General features: G+C 42.3%; 1 protein-coding gene across 1 annotated transcript; it reads right to left on the bottom strand.

The window, feature by feature from the left end:
- Nucleotides 1-4,261: 4,261 nt before the first annotated feature.
- Nucleotides 4,262-12,378, bottom strand: LOC118770340 (5'-nucleotidase domain-containing protein 3-like). Its single transcript, XM_036517949.1, has 14 exons — nt 11,966-12,378; nt 10,561-10,745; nt 9,810-9,884; nt 9,600-9,655; nt 8,955-9,045; nt 8,556-8,693; nt 8,148-8,208; nt 7,639-7,741; nt 7,275-7,376; nt 6,801-6,882; nt 6,403-6,489; nt 5,883-6,023; nt 5,485-5,549; nt 4,262-5,205 (listed from the first exon to the last, which is right to left on the bottom strand). The coding sequence occupies exons 1-14, from the start codon at nt 12,267-12,269 to the stop codon at nt 4,938-4,940; spliced, it is 1,758 nt and encodes a 585-aa protein (XP_036373842.1). The 5' UTR covers nt 12,270-12,378; the 3' UTR covers nt 4,262-4,937.
- Between the last annotated feature and the right edge of the window lie 2,501 nt (nt 12,379-14,879).

A 14,879-nucleotide genomic window follows, 5' to 3' on the forward strand; every position in this document is an offset into this window, starting at 1 on the left:
CTACATTAGGATTCTTTAGACTGAGTTTTAAGCAAAACGATCCCATGCAACGGGACAACTTTTAACTTGATATCCGTCAGGACAGCATGTTCAACCAACATCCACTGGGTGGCGGAAAAGCACTATATCCTGGAAATCTTAGCATATTTACGCAGTTCAGTTCTACTTAACAAGCAAAATAATAACGAGCAGGTGTAGATTATTACAGTTTACCAGATCACTGGTTCAGTGAATCACAGTTTCTGTACAGTCATGTTATTTTAACCACTACTGGGAAATTTAATTCAGCTCACCACTGTTGAAAATTCAAATATTCTAATGAATTCATTAATCAACACCCAAGGATCACTTGTTCCAGATGAAGACAAAAAAGAGAAAAAATTACTTTCACTAAAGGCAGTTTTCCTTGAAACCTAAGTGAGAGAGCATTTATTAGAAATCACATAATGTTGGTACTTACTTTTTAAAATAAATATACACTACACATAGTTTATTGAAAGTTTCCATTTCTAATGCAAAAAACATGATTCCAACATGAATGCAATACAATTCAGTGAGCGTAAGGTTCATTTCAAAGAAAGCAGGCTTCCAGTTACCATAAGTGATCTTTAATGTTGATAGTTTCGTTCTAAATGTGACATCATTGAAGTGATGAGCCAACCTTGACTTGACATACTGTGTAACTTTATTCAGTGATAATGAGAGACATGATATAAATAAAACAAATGAAAGCAGATGTATTTTGGACATGCATATATTATTGCATCTAAATCATCCTCCCATCAATGGTCTTCTGTGTGGAGCGTGTTGTGTTGCTTTGTCTTGAGTGACCTAATGCTTCCCCTAGACCAGATTGTATCATACCCATGCATTATGAACACACAGCTTGGTTACAATACAACCCTGGGCCAGGGCAAAACATCCTCCGCATAAAAGTGCATCTGTGATCTGAGAAGAAATAATGCATTTTTAGACATGAGTTTTAAGTTTACATGTGACTATCGCAATGTCATAGTGAGTACATAAACAACTGACTAAACAATTTGAAAGCATTTCACAAAATCAAATTTTACTGCATATGTCCTTCAGTATGCTGCACCAGCACCCCTGATGAGTGCTACCCAGAAGTTATGAAATATTAAATCCTTTCTAATACGAGCTTTTGTAGTGTAGGTTATTCACCAGATCAGACTAAAGAAGCTAGGGATACAAATACCTTGTTGGTGTTAATGTGAAATGATAAGAGTAGATCATTTGTAACTAACATAACTAATTGCAATACCTTATGGTAAAGAAAAATCATGTTTAAAAAAATGAAATGCCATGGAAATGGTCAAATGTTTAAAAAGTAAACGAATAACACTTATCTGAAGCTTCCACTTCATCTGAGAAGGTTCCACTTTTGATTTTCATGGAATCCAAATTATTTGCAATGCAGTGGACTTGGCATTACCGCATTATAAATGTCTGTGACACGTGTCTGAGGAGATCTGTGGGCAGAAGAAGTTTGTTTGCTCTTAACAAATGTGTTATGGAAAAGCATTATTGTGTTCTGGTATGCCATAATTGTAATACCTGTACAATATATGTGGATGAATTGAACAGAAACTATGCTGAAAAAACTACACAATATTTCAATATAATAATATAAGCTTTTATAAGTCATAAAGAAAATGGCAAAACTACTGGAGCATTAGCTGCTTACTACCTGAAGTGCAACTTAAACAAATAACATAATTTATTAAACCTTCAATATACTAGAATATGTACATGTTTAAACAATATTCTGTGTAAATTCAGGAATTAATACATGCTTAAATATTCACAACTTTCCACTAAACTAAACAGCAGAGATCTGCAGTTTGGCAGACGCAACACAAAATACCTGCAGTAATAGATGAAGATGGCCGTCCTGAATTTTCAGTTGGTGAAGCTTTGCCAGAATAAATAAGCAGTCGGGGATAAGCAGGAGTGTGCCCAACATCAAATATCGGAAACAAAAAAAGGAAGTCATCAAAATGAGACTATAAAAAGGAAGGAGAGAGAGTGCAGATGGAGAGGGAGAAAAGGAGAAGGGTGGGTTGTTGGAGGAGTGAAGAAAGGGCTGATGGGGAAGGAGAGTGAAGGCAGCAGAAGCAGGCTGAAGATGGCTGAGAAGATCGAGTCTAACCCTTTATCCATCTTGAGATTAGCAACCCTGACCCCAAAAACCACAGACGTTAACAGGATAATACCTGCAGTTTGTACCTAATCCCTCTGTAACATCCTTGCGTTTGTGAGGTTTTAAGAGATCAGCCAAGTAATCTCGTTTCCAGATTACACCAATGTCCTTTCGTGTTTAAGGCTCCGGTGCTGTGGACTTGTGAAAGAGGAACTCAGAAGTCTTCGTGACCGTGGACATTTTTTCGAGCAGGCTACAAATGCACATGCCATCAGCTGTGTCATAATAAATAAAGACACGATCGAGGTTATAGTGTGGAAGTGACACAATGGATTATTTTCATACAATTTCATCCAAGGTTATTTATTCCAATAAATTCAAGTCATATTGAAGTCAATGTTAAAGTTTATGTGCATGTTACTGTAATATGCTGCTCTAGTAATATGTATCTGTCTGTGGTGTTCTGTTCTTGTGTTTTGGCAGTGTAGTTCATTTTGATGCTCACTGAGGTTCACATTTGCAGTTGGCTGTCAGTATGTATGTAAGTATGTATGTATGGCTGTTGTATGTAAACCCCTGAGGGTTTGAGAGGGTCAGGTGAACTAATATGACAAAATATGACGAAATGCACACAAACTGTGAACGACAGAGCCAATGTGACCACGAAGAGCCAGTCAGTGTTTATTAAATAGTTATGGCATACATTCAAAAGGTAAAACAAAGTACAGGTAAACCAGAGAACTGTAAACAATGCACAGGGTGACATCCCCTTTCGCAAACATGATACACAGAGCTCTGACAACCGACAGCTCAGTCTGGGCTCAGGCTCTTCCAGAGAAATCAGTTCCAGGACATTAGCTATTCCCTTTTAGATTTAAGCAGAAATAAACCCCGACTCCACATAATATCTTCAGGAGACTAACTCTCTGGGTTTTACAATAGGTGTGGTATAATAAGGCAGTCTTATAATGAGGCACAACTATTTTTCTGGTTCAATTCCTTCATATTTGCAAAAAAAAACCCATTAAGTATAAAGTCTGTTTCAAAGAATAAAACACTGGGCCATACAATTTTATGCTGTATGTTCAAAAACAGAATACTTGGTAGCAAATATGTATTATTTGAGACTAAAGCAAAATATAGGCTAAATTACAATAATTAAATAAGATCTATGGTAGAACAATAAACATGTTCTCTAGAAAAATAGAGTAATTTATCTTTGCATCTCAAAATTGTAACATCCATATCCATGCAAAGAGAAGGATAACAGAGCATTTAGTTATATCTTCGTTGCCTGGTCATATGCGACTACTCCCAATAATAACGTTCCACCTTAAAATACACAAATGCTGTGATTCATGATTACAACACAGAGTTACAGTTCTGGGGGGGTGCACAGAAATTGAGATTATGACTGCCTGCAATGGAGAACTGATAATCTGTGAACTGCAAAGGGGCTACATTGTCAGCAGGGGGCAGTGTTTTATCAGCATCACCTACAACACGCACGGTTTCAGCCAAGACCGACATAAGGCAAAAACACAGAAAAGAAAGTCCAGTTCTTAATTTGTTCTTTTCAAAAACTCTGACTTATTTGCCTGCCCCTTTCTCACACCACTGCTGATTGGTCCATCCTCAGACACAGTGAGCAAATCCTGAGAAGGAGGACCACAACACTCATAGGGCTCCCTGAGAGGACTGGGTACCTCTACGCTGCTAAAATACAGCAAGGGGCACCCCTGAAAGCACCTGCTGAAAACACCTGACTGCATTTGACTGTATCATGATTAAAAACTATTATACTATTATTGGTATCAACGTGCAACTGATCTTCAGGGAGACAGATGGTTATTTGTTTGGAAACGAGTCACATGCTGCCACGCCCAAAGTCTTGTATGAGTACTTCATGGAACTTTCAACACATGCTACCAAACACACGTCCTGAGTTCAGTTTTCCAATTCCTAATTTACTCCCACAGCAATTATGCATTTCAATTATTTTTTGAAGGTATTTATATTGCATATGTTTAAAAAGAAGTGTGGTGAAGCACTGATTTCTTGATTGACAAAAAAAATTACTATACTAAATACTTGCCTGTGATTATTATAACACCAAGTTAAATTATAGCAATAAGGATAATGTTTCAGAGACTAAGTAGATGATGTGGTTCTTGAAATATATTTCAAGAAAACCGGCTGAAGTAAAAAGAAAACATTTGAAAGCGACATCCACGTAAAGTGTCTGGTTGGACAAACTGGCACAAACTAATCAGAAAGGCCTTACCGTTGGTAAACCTACACTCTCCTGAGCAGCTCAGTGGTTAATGCACTCACTTTGAGCGCAAGCTGAGCTCTAAAGCCGAGGTTCCAACCCAGCCATGTCATCAGCGTGCTATGAGCGGGAGACCACAGCGGCAGAACTAACTGGGATAGGGGTAGGTAGGTCTTGCCACACTCTGCAATTCATAAGGGCCAGGCGAGTTGCTCGGATGACATCAGAAGATTAGCACCTATCCTCCAATGAGCGCCCAGGGCACTGTAATATGCTGTGTGACTTGCAGTGCAAAAAACGTCTGTTGGCTCTGCAAGTGGAGAGGTAGTCGTGGCGACACAAGCCTGATATTCAACTGGCGATTCCAAAATAGGGTTGCATAAAAGGGAAAAACAGCATTAAAAAAAACCTACACTCTTCATACAATGAGCGCATGCAAGTTCGGAGATCCCCACGGACCTGGACACTGACACCACTGTCCCGGGCACGTCCACGTGAGCAGCCCTACTCAGACACACCCTGCGCCCTCTCTGCAGGGAGGGGGAACTTCATGGCGCCTGCAGTGGTCTGCTCCGGCCAGAAGGGGGCCTCGTGCTGCAGCGGGGTGCGGCGGGGGAAGAAGGTGTGCCGCAGGTCGTAGCGTAGCAGGCAGCTGAGCGACGCCATGTAGATGTCGGCGAATCGGGAGAGCCGGCGCGAGAAGTAGGTGGGGTTGTGGTAGGTGCGGAAGAGGCTGCCGAACTGCGCGTTGAAGATGTCCTTCGTCTGAGACCTGGAGGGGAGAGGAGGGAGGGAGGGAGTCTATCTGTTTCATTCATTCATATGTACATGATTCATGGCGGAAAAAAAAAAATGGATTTTACATTGCATTATTGTCATTTAGGAAGGCGTTCTTATCTAGAGCAACATAAATAGGCTACAATGTTATCCATTTATACAGCTGGATATTTACTGAGGCAATTGTGGGTTAAGTCTCTTGCCCAAGGGTACAACAGCAGTGCCCCAGGGGGGAATATACACAGACAAACTGTCCCAGCATGCACTGCAATACCTCAAGCTCTCCCTTTCCCTGATCCACTCCTGGACAACTGCCTGAGAGGCAGGGTCTCTGTGCACCTGCCCAAAAGAGAACAGAAAGCGACAAAACATTGCTGATATCTGGATTTTAGGGACACAGCCTCTCTTGGCACTCACACACACACACAATACACCAGGTGTGTCCTGCAATGTCTAGTGTACTGGATGTTGTTATCCCCTGAAAATGTTTGATGTTGATGTCAGTGTTGAAGTAAAAAATAATGAAGCAATAAATAAAACAATAGAAAAACATCATACATGACCTAAAATCTCTGCCTCCACTCCAGCACTCCTTTGCAGTCCTATCCCACCTCTCCCCTCTGCCCTAATCTGTCTGGTCTCATTTTCCCATGATGCCCTGCTCCCTCTGACCTGCATATGCTCCACCAGGCTGGTGAGGCTCTGCAGCCAGGTCATGGTGTGGACGTACTCCTCCGCGTTCATGATCTTTATTTCCTTCCTCAGCTCGGGAATGATGGCCCCCGTCCTCCAGCCATGCTTCAGCGTCAGGTCCTGCATCAGAGAGGGCCAGACACACACCTGAGCACCTGAGCGTATAGGACTCAAACTGAAATACAGACACACACCTGAGCGTACAGGACTCAAACTGAAATACAGACACACACCTGAACTGAAATACAGACACATACCTGAGCACCTGAGTGTACAGGATTCAAACTGAAATACAGACACACACCTGAGTGTACAGGACTCAAACCACAATACAGACCCACAGCTGAGAGTATAGAATTCAAACTACAACACAGACACACACCTGAGTGAACAGGACTCAAACCAAACACAGACACAGATCTGAACATGCAGGACTTTTATTGCTCTTAAAAACTGTGCACAATAAATAAATAAATAAATAAAGTATGTTGGCACTCACAGCCAGGTCGCTGTAGATGTGATCCCCGAAGTACAGCACCTTAGACCCCCTCCAGCCAGTGAGACGCAGGAACTCATACAAGTTGCCCTAAAACAGAAAGATACCGCTGATAATATGAAAATGTGTGAGAGTCTGTTATGTGTACACAGTGTTGTGACCAGGCAGAGTTGTGACACAGCTGACATGACCAGGCTCTTTGTCAGAGAGCAAAAGACGTGGATGGTTGAATTTCGGGATAGGACTGACACTGGATTCTCTTCACTAGGGAATTAAAAGGATATTAAACAGCACGCTTTCCAAGATTACACTTTAAGTGGTTCTATGAAGGCTGAAGGGTCTGTGCTTTCTCATGTTTGTGCAGAGGCTAGAGACTGCCTCTGCACAGACTGTGTTTGTACCTGCTTGTAGATCTGTCCCTTCTCCAGGTGGTGAATCCGGTCCCACAGCAATACCCCTTTATCAGTCAGCCGTCTGAAGGGCCTGCAGACACACACACACACACACACACACACACACACACACATGCAAACACACAGAGTTATTCAGGGAAAGCCAGCTGCCTGGGACAGACATGTTGGACCCCAACTCACAGACAGATGGTCAAAGTTACACATCAACCACAGTCAGTAAAAGTGTCCACCTTCAGGAATCACAATAACTAAATCCAACCAAGAAATCATCCTAAAAGCTCTTTGTTCAACAGCAAACCACAAAAGTGAAAGAGAAATGCAAACAAATGTAATAAATCCAGTTTTCCCTTTCCAGTGTAAAATGGTGTTACATGTTCACTGAAGGATTGCATAACTAAAAAGGACTGTCATAAGGCTGGCTTGAATTAAACTGAAACTATTTTTGTTGCAGCCCACACTCACTTTCTCCTGTCGTTGAAGAAGCCAGGCTTGTCGGCCTGCACGATGACCACATCAAACAGGTCCCTCCAGTCTTTCCCAACAATGTAGTTCATCCCCCGATCTCTGAAGAGACACGCAGTAAACTAAAATTATGAGCAGAGTCTTCATCATGGCAAGGCTGAATGAAAGCGTAAATACGAGTGCAGCCATGACAAAATTTCACATGGGAACACGTAATACAGGGTAACCAGTATAACCAATGTAACCACAACGTAAGACAATGGATACATACAAACTCACATTCACATACACACGCACACACACAGCAGTTACACACACTCAAACACAGTGGTTACACGCACAAAGACACAGCAGCTCCACTCACACAAAGTCAAAGGGGCTGTTGGTGATGAGGAACATCTTCTTCCCATTCTCCGACAGCTTCCTGAGTACAGCGTGTGTCTGCTCACCATAGCAGATATACTTCTCTACAGAGAGAAACATACAGAACCATAGGCACACAGAGCTATGTAGTGCCCCTCTGTGCCAAAAACCAACCGTGTGTTTCATAGGTCCACCACAGATCCACGTATCAACACCGTGAGAATGCACACATTTCTGAGAGGGTGGTGGCAGGTAAGAGAAATATACCACCATCATACTATGTATAAATGTAGTGAAGAGAGAGTAGAATATAAATCATTTACAGACGTGGATTCTGCAGTCTAATAATCGGATGTCTCCAAGTGCATTACCTTTCTCTATAGAACCCTTCCCTCCAACTGCTACACTTGACTGTAGTCCCAAAATGCAACTTCAGGGCTGCACCCAGACCCCACTTCCCCACCCCGCCCCGCCCCATCTCCATGGAGACAGAGAGCTCAGTAACATTACCGATATCGGCGTCCACAGCTCGATACATAATTCCCTTCACGTGCACATCGCCTATCGCCTCCTGCAGACGGGAGAGAGGCAGAGAGTTACCTTCATATCCAAAAGGGAACAGGATGTGAAAATAGCAGCTCAGATATTTATCCTGCCCAGCTTGGCAGCTCTCTGAAGCCCGATACACCAACAGCATGGCTGTGGAGCCGGCAGAAAAACCAAACAAACCCAGCTCTTTTTGACAATGGAGAGGATGGAATGGAGAGAATCACTGCTCTCAAAGTCAAAGTGAGCAAAGCGTCATCCAACCATCAGGCTGAGAGAAGGCAAACAGAGCTGCATCTGACTGTGAAACTGAGCAGAGACTCTCCGCAGGGAAAACCTGGTCTCTCTGCAGCACCACCTGACAGGCCTCACCTTCACGTCCTTGTACAGGTGGACAGGCTCGTAGTCGATGTTGTGCTTCATGAAGTAGTCGTTGACGCAGGAGAGGAGAGTCATCTCAGGTAAGGAGAAGATGTCCATGAACTGTTTCATGGTGTGACCGTGGGAGCTCTGCGGAGGTGGGGTTACTGTGGATCAGTCACATGACCAGGGGATTCACTGTAGCTCAGTCACATGATATATACTGTACCTGGACTGTAAGGCATGTCTTTCCCCTCACGTAAGCCCGTAATTATGGCGGATACATGTAGTTGAGTGTATCTGCTCATCTGGTGTTGATTTATGAGCTCACTAACCCATTCCTCCCTGCTCCGCTCACACCCCTGCTGTGGACTGTCAGGGGTGGAGTGATCATGTCAGAAACATCCTTACCTTGCCGTAGAAGTCACTCATGATCTCCAGGGGCACGTGGGACCCTTCGTACATAGCGATGACCTCCTTATCTGGCACTGGGTGAAGACCCCTGACAGGACACAGACACACAGCCATGACCAGGAGCAGTGCTCATAACCTGAAGGTTGCCGGATCGATTCCCCATTGGTGTACCGCTGTGGTACCCTTGGGCAAGGTACTTAACCCACAGTTGCCTCAGTAAATATCCAGCTGTATAAATGGATAACATTGTAAAACAACTGTAACCTATGTAAGTCGCTTTGGATAAAAGCGTCTGCCAAATGAATAAATGTAAATGTAAATGAACTACTGCAGCAAATATCCAGCTGTATAAAAGTCTGTTTTGAACAGACATGGGGAGAAAGTGTTTAATGTCATTTACTGTCCATCATTTCCCATTAAGGCTGAATGACACTGTTCAGGAGATCACAGAAAAAACTCTTTCCCATGGCAATGAGGCATCAGTAATGTTCTCCATTTCCTGGCTGAAGTAGTGGTTCCCACATTAAGCACTGCTCTAATACTTCTGACTCCAGTATTCCGTAATTAATGAAGTGAAAAGTACTAATGCAGTTTCTCTCCATTGTGCTAGTAAAAATTCAATATACACTTTTACCTACATACCTGTACACTGTTCCTAACTGAATATAGTGAAAGGCATCAATCTTCATCAGTAACGCCTGTGACAACACATTAAAGAAAAGAGAAAAACATAAAATACTGGCTTTTTAGCAGACCATATATTGACATACTGCTGAGTGTAGCTGACTTCATGAACAGAAACAGGGGGAAATGGACATATTGCAGAACTTGAGATATAAACGTCACACTTACCTTCTGGACGTCATAGTGCAGGCCCCTGATGACAAAATCGGGGATGTATTCATACTCCCGTAGCCCCTCAGGGTACTTCAACAAAAAGAAAAAAAGCACACGTTAGAGGAGGTCACCTTAAAGTTGGACACAGACTGCTTGCCCACCTTGGGCATGTGTTCCCAGAAGCCCCTGGTCTCTGGAAAAAGCTCAGAATGATAACAGGGTCTGAGGTCACTAATTACAGCCCACCACATTTACAAAAGCCAGCTTCCTTATGCCTAACAGCAACTCCATTGCTGCTGTAACTACAATTCTTCTCCTGAGCTGTACTGTGTAGTATGTTTACTGAATGTAATCAGCTAATACATATTTGCTGAACTGAACTCACCTCATTTCAGACCACATCTTTTCCATCTACCAACCGGGATTTTAAATTTTTTGAACACTTTGAGTATCGATAATAAAGACAGGATGAGTAAAGAACTTCAGCTGCCCTTCAGGCAGAGTTCACCTTCACAACTGCTTGTTGTTTTTCAGTAGACCATTTACAAATACAGGTTTTGGCTCTGACACAGTTCTCTACTGTTAGGAAACAGTTTCTGCAATGGATAACTGTAACACCCAAAGCATGGGTAAGAAAAACATGCCAGCATGTGGTGATAATTTCAGTTTCATTACCTCCGTCAGATAATCTTTATGACTCGGACTACGGTAACGATAGAGGAATGTCATTCATTCGGAGGAAAGACAGCAAAGAGGAGGAGCTCACCCTGTGTTCTTCAACGAGAATGTCCCGGGCGATGTTGAATATCAGCGTGTGTAAGTGGCTGGAGTAGAATGCCAGAGTGTAGTCGTAGTCAAAGCCATAGATCTCGATGTCCTGGAGGCTTATCTCATTGTTGGCAAAGATAGTGTCAGGGTTCACAGAGTTGCTTGATATAACTGGTATTAATTCTGTAAAAAAGGAAGGTTATCATAGTTCTATTAAATCATTTTTGGCATTTGATGAAGTTGAGAATGCCTTATGACTATTCAGTGGATTATGAGCAAAACTTCTCTCCATAACCATAATGACCTTAGTGTAGGAATACAAAAACATGCCACTGCACCACACTGTACATTTAATGTAATTGAAACATTGAGAACTCATGTTTCAGTCCTGATGACCATGTGTACAGCCACAACCGTGTTACACCATGTGTAAGGATTAGCAAATGACCTGTCCCAACATGTGGCACGGTACCACCTGTTCATACAGAAAGCTGTGAGTTTGCTCCTACATGTCTAAAGAATGTCATGAATTCATGGATCTGAGAACGAGTAAACGGGTGCATGATTTTTAGTTAAACCAACTAGAGACAACATGATGATTTACATGTTTTTGGGATTTCTTTAATTACTTACCTATTTGCGCAATGAGAACATTAATAAGTGCTGTGAGTGTGTTTCATTTCCGGAATGCATATTAATCCCTATGCTCTCCCCGGGAGTCTGAGTATAGCACTGATGATGTAATGGTTATGAATGGCAGCGTTTTAATGCATCTCTCGTGCCAAACCGTCGTCTAAGCCTCCAGGATATAAACCAGGAGTAAACCAGGAGTTCGAGTGTTACACCGAACTACGGGCTGATGTGGGTTACTTACACCCCTTGGAAATGAATTTATGAATCTTTTAAACCATTTTAAATTTAGATAATTCCTTTTCATTTTAAAACAGTCCGGAGGACAGTAGTTTTACCAGCTGTATTTGAGGACTGTGCTGTTACAGCATACAGCGGCCGGCTGTCCGCAGACGACTGTCAGTCTAATGCAAAAGGTCATGTCAATCATATCTGCACCGTCAAAAAGCAGCAAAACAGTTTTGCAGAGAACATAGTTTGCTTTTGTTCACAGCAAATGAGTTCTGATAAGTGTAAGTTCATGACAAGCGTATTATCTGAACCATGTCTTTGGAGCTGTCAATAAAACGAAACAAGTGACACAGCTAACCAGTTAGCTTGCATTTTAACAACATGTTAGTGGGCTAACCATCACTGCATTGCTTGAACTCCTGTAGTTTCGGGCAGAAATTAGCTAGCTAACTTAGTTATAACTAGGTCTTGGTAGCTGGTAAGTAAACCTTGTTCGCGGTATTGTTTTATTCCACGCATGATCTCAAACACCACTGGCTTACCTTCGGTCTGCTTTTTAGTTTCATTATAAATAGACCAGAGCCAGCTTGTCCTGTCCACGCCGCTGTCTGCGCTGGTACACAGCGGTGCCGCAGCGATCAGGGTACCGCTGTGGTTTACCAGACCCTGCACGGTTCCACCTATCCCACTGACCGCGCCGAACCTCTGTCCATGCTGGGGAGTGCTCGGAGTCCGGTCGCAGCAAGTCCACGACCCGCCGTGAGTGTGCAACGCGTTGCAGCTGACAATCAATCTCTGGAAATGTCCTTTACTTCTGAATAATCTTGACAGAGACAAGGGCGCCATGACTTACTGTCATTTAGGACTTCGCTTACCCCCCGGTTCCAAGGTTTTACCGTGACAACGCACCACATGCGCCCTGCACCGACTCGCTCCTGCGTAAATACTGCCTGTCGGCAGGACTCGGCCACTTGGCTCGGCATCGCAAACGTCACTTCCTCGATTTAGCGCTGCCTGTCAAAAGCTGTCGATTTGCCGTATTAGCGCCAACTTTCCATAATGAATTTCTTTCAGAATTGCTAGTCATACTTTCATCCTTTTTACTTTTTTAACTTTTTTATTCGTATCTATTAATCTATTTGACTGATCTGTGTTTTGTGGCGAAAAATGCAGGTTAACAAAACATGAAACTAACTAGCCACACTTAAAAAATATGCAACAACCATTAACCGGGATTTGTGGAATAAGATACAATTAAAAAATAATTACTTGAATCACAATAACAAACAATGGCGCAAAAGTGGGTTCAATATACCCACGTTGCGAAGCTACTTTTAATAGTGAACTGCAAGGTTTCCGTGGCTGTCATTCATACTACAAAACTTTGCTAAACTGTAATTATGCAAGTGCACGTTTTGTTTGTTTTTCTGACCATGTTCATGCAATACAAAGAGACAGTAAGTACTGGACAGCATTGAGCTGTGCTGACACGTGCGCAAAGGACTCTGAATGAGCAGAATTCTAGGCCTGTGGCATGTGCAGGTTTTTGCGTTCAGCAGAAATTGTTGTGGGAGGCCCTTACAGTCTCAGAGTTTGAGGACACACATCAGTTGCTTTTGGAAAACAACAACAACTAACAACAGGGACCACTAGGTTTGTTGTAATCCATTTCTTTAAAACAATGGAGGTGGGCATTAACATAGCACTATGTGCTTCTCAGTTCTGTGGCTCCCTGTAACAGACAGTCATCCTCTCATCTCTTTGCTTGATCAGAGTTCACTAACAGTTTTCCCTGTCAAAAAGGAAATCCATCCATTTTTGGCAAAAAGTGTTCAGTTTTGGAAACTGACACTGTAATTAAAATATACAGATTATTTTGAAAATGTAGCACTTTACTCTATCTCATTCATACTCTTTCATTCTACCTGGTCTGACCAGGTAGACATTGAGTCTCCCTCCTATTTGCTGTGTCAGAAGTGACATCAGTGTGTGAAGCCCCACTTTCTGTCCTTTCACACGTGGCACATGCTAGTGCTGCTCCACCACCTGCCCTTCGATTAAACCACAGGATAAACCAAAATCAAACACAGGAACTGTACCCCACTGTGTGACCAGGGGTGTTCTACCACAATGATCCGTGCAGGTTAGTGTCTCTGAGAACTGTGCTCAAGATTCCGATCTGGACAAATGGAAATTTGTCATTTCTCCACTATCCAAGATTGCTCTCACAACACTGTTCTGCCATCATGAGAGTATGATGGCATTGTTTTAGTTGTTTTTTTTTTTGGGGGGGGGACATTACAAAAACTTTGTTGTGGGGCTCCAGCCTATGCTTCATTGCATGTTGTAAGCCTGATCATTTTAAATTATTTAAATGTAATTATGTTAATTTTAATAACACCAATTCATTCTTCAAGAACAATTATCAAAGCAGTCTACAGTAGGTAGCACTAGTATTTCAACACATACAAAAAACTGATTTCTATGAATGAAATTATTAACCTGCTTTAGTTTACTGACTGGCTCAGCATTGTGCTTTTAAAGCATGCAAAGGCTGATCTCAGTGCCCAGGGACATGACCCAATGTTCAGCCCTGTAGGAGAGTTTTAGAATGGAGACCAGGCACATTAATCACCTTCATATGATTAACAAATTTGATTAATCACAAGGCTGACTAAAGCTCCTGGGCTTTGGATACAAATCCCTCAAAAAGTAGATGTCTAATTTTCTGTGTCACTGAACAAATTACAATATTTCTGCTTCTGAAGGCCCTGAAACACAGACAAAGGGGCCTCTGAGGTCTCAGACTGACTCTCTGCAGTAATATGAATAACTAGTTAGCATTAACCCAAACAATTATAAACACTCATTATTTGTGGTGCAATACACTGGGACTTAGACACCAGTGTGGTGCTTTTTGGGAGGAGATTTTGATTTTGTGGCTTATTAGTAATCTCCTCTGCCCACTCATGGGAAATGGAAATTGACAGCACTGCATGGTGCTTAAGAATATCAGGGAGTTTAAACGCCTATTTGCAAGCAGCTGCTGGTAGCATTTATACAGCAGCCGAAAAAGGATGATGGCAAAACATAGCTTATGTAACACTGACTTACAACAGGAAGAAATTGCTTATTCAGTATACAGCCAAAACGACGGAAAAGCACAGCTTAAACATCTTCTGACCTATAGTGTGTGAATGTATCCATCTGCATCTGTACATGTTATGGATTTGCAGTGGGGAAATGAAGCCACCATACAATCTCTTAGCCAGGAGCATCTGAAGGAAGTGCATCTTGTTGTTTCCCATGATGCTCTGCTGCAAAGACCAAGGCACTTCTTTGCCGAGCGTGGCTTGACTAGATCATTCTCTTTTAGACTGAAGACTTTTTCCCCCCTAAACCTCAACTGCGTAAATTGAATATTTCAGATATGTAAGCGAAAAAGAAAGAAAAATG

The sequence above is a fragment of the Megalops cyprinoides genome, chromosome 23 (genome assembly GCF_013368585.1).
Source record: "Megalops cyprinoides isolate fMegCyp1 chromosome 23, fMegCyp1.pri, whole genome shotgun sequence".
In the NCBI taxonomy this organism is placed as follows: Eukaryota; Metazoa; Chordata; class Actinopteri; order Elopiformes; family Megalopidae; genus Megalops; species Megalops cyprinoides.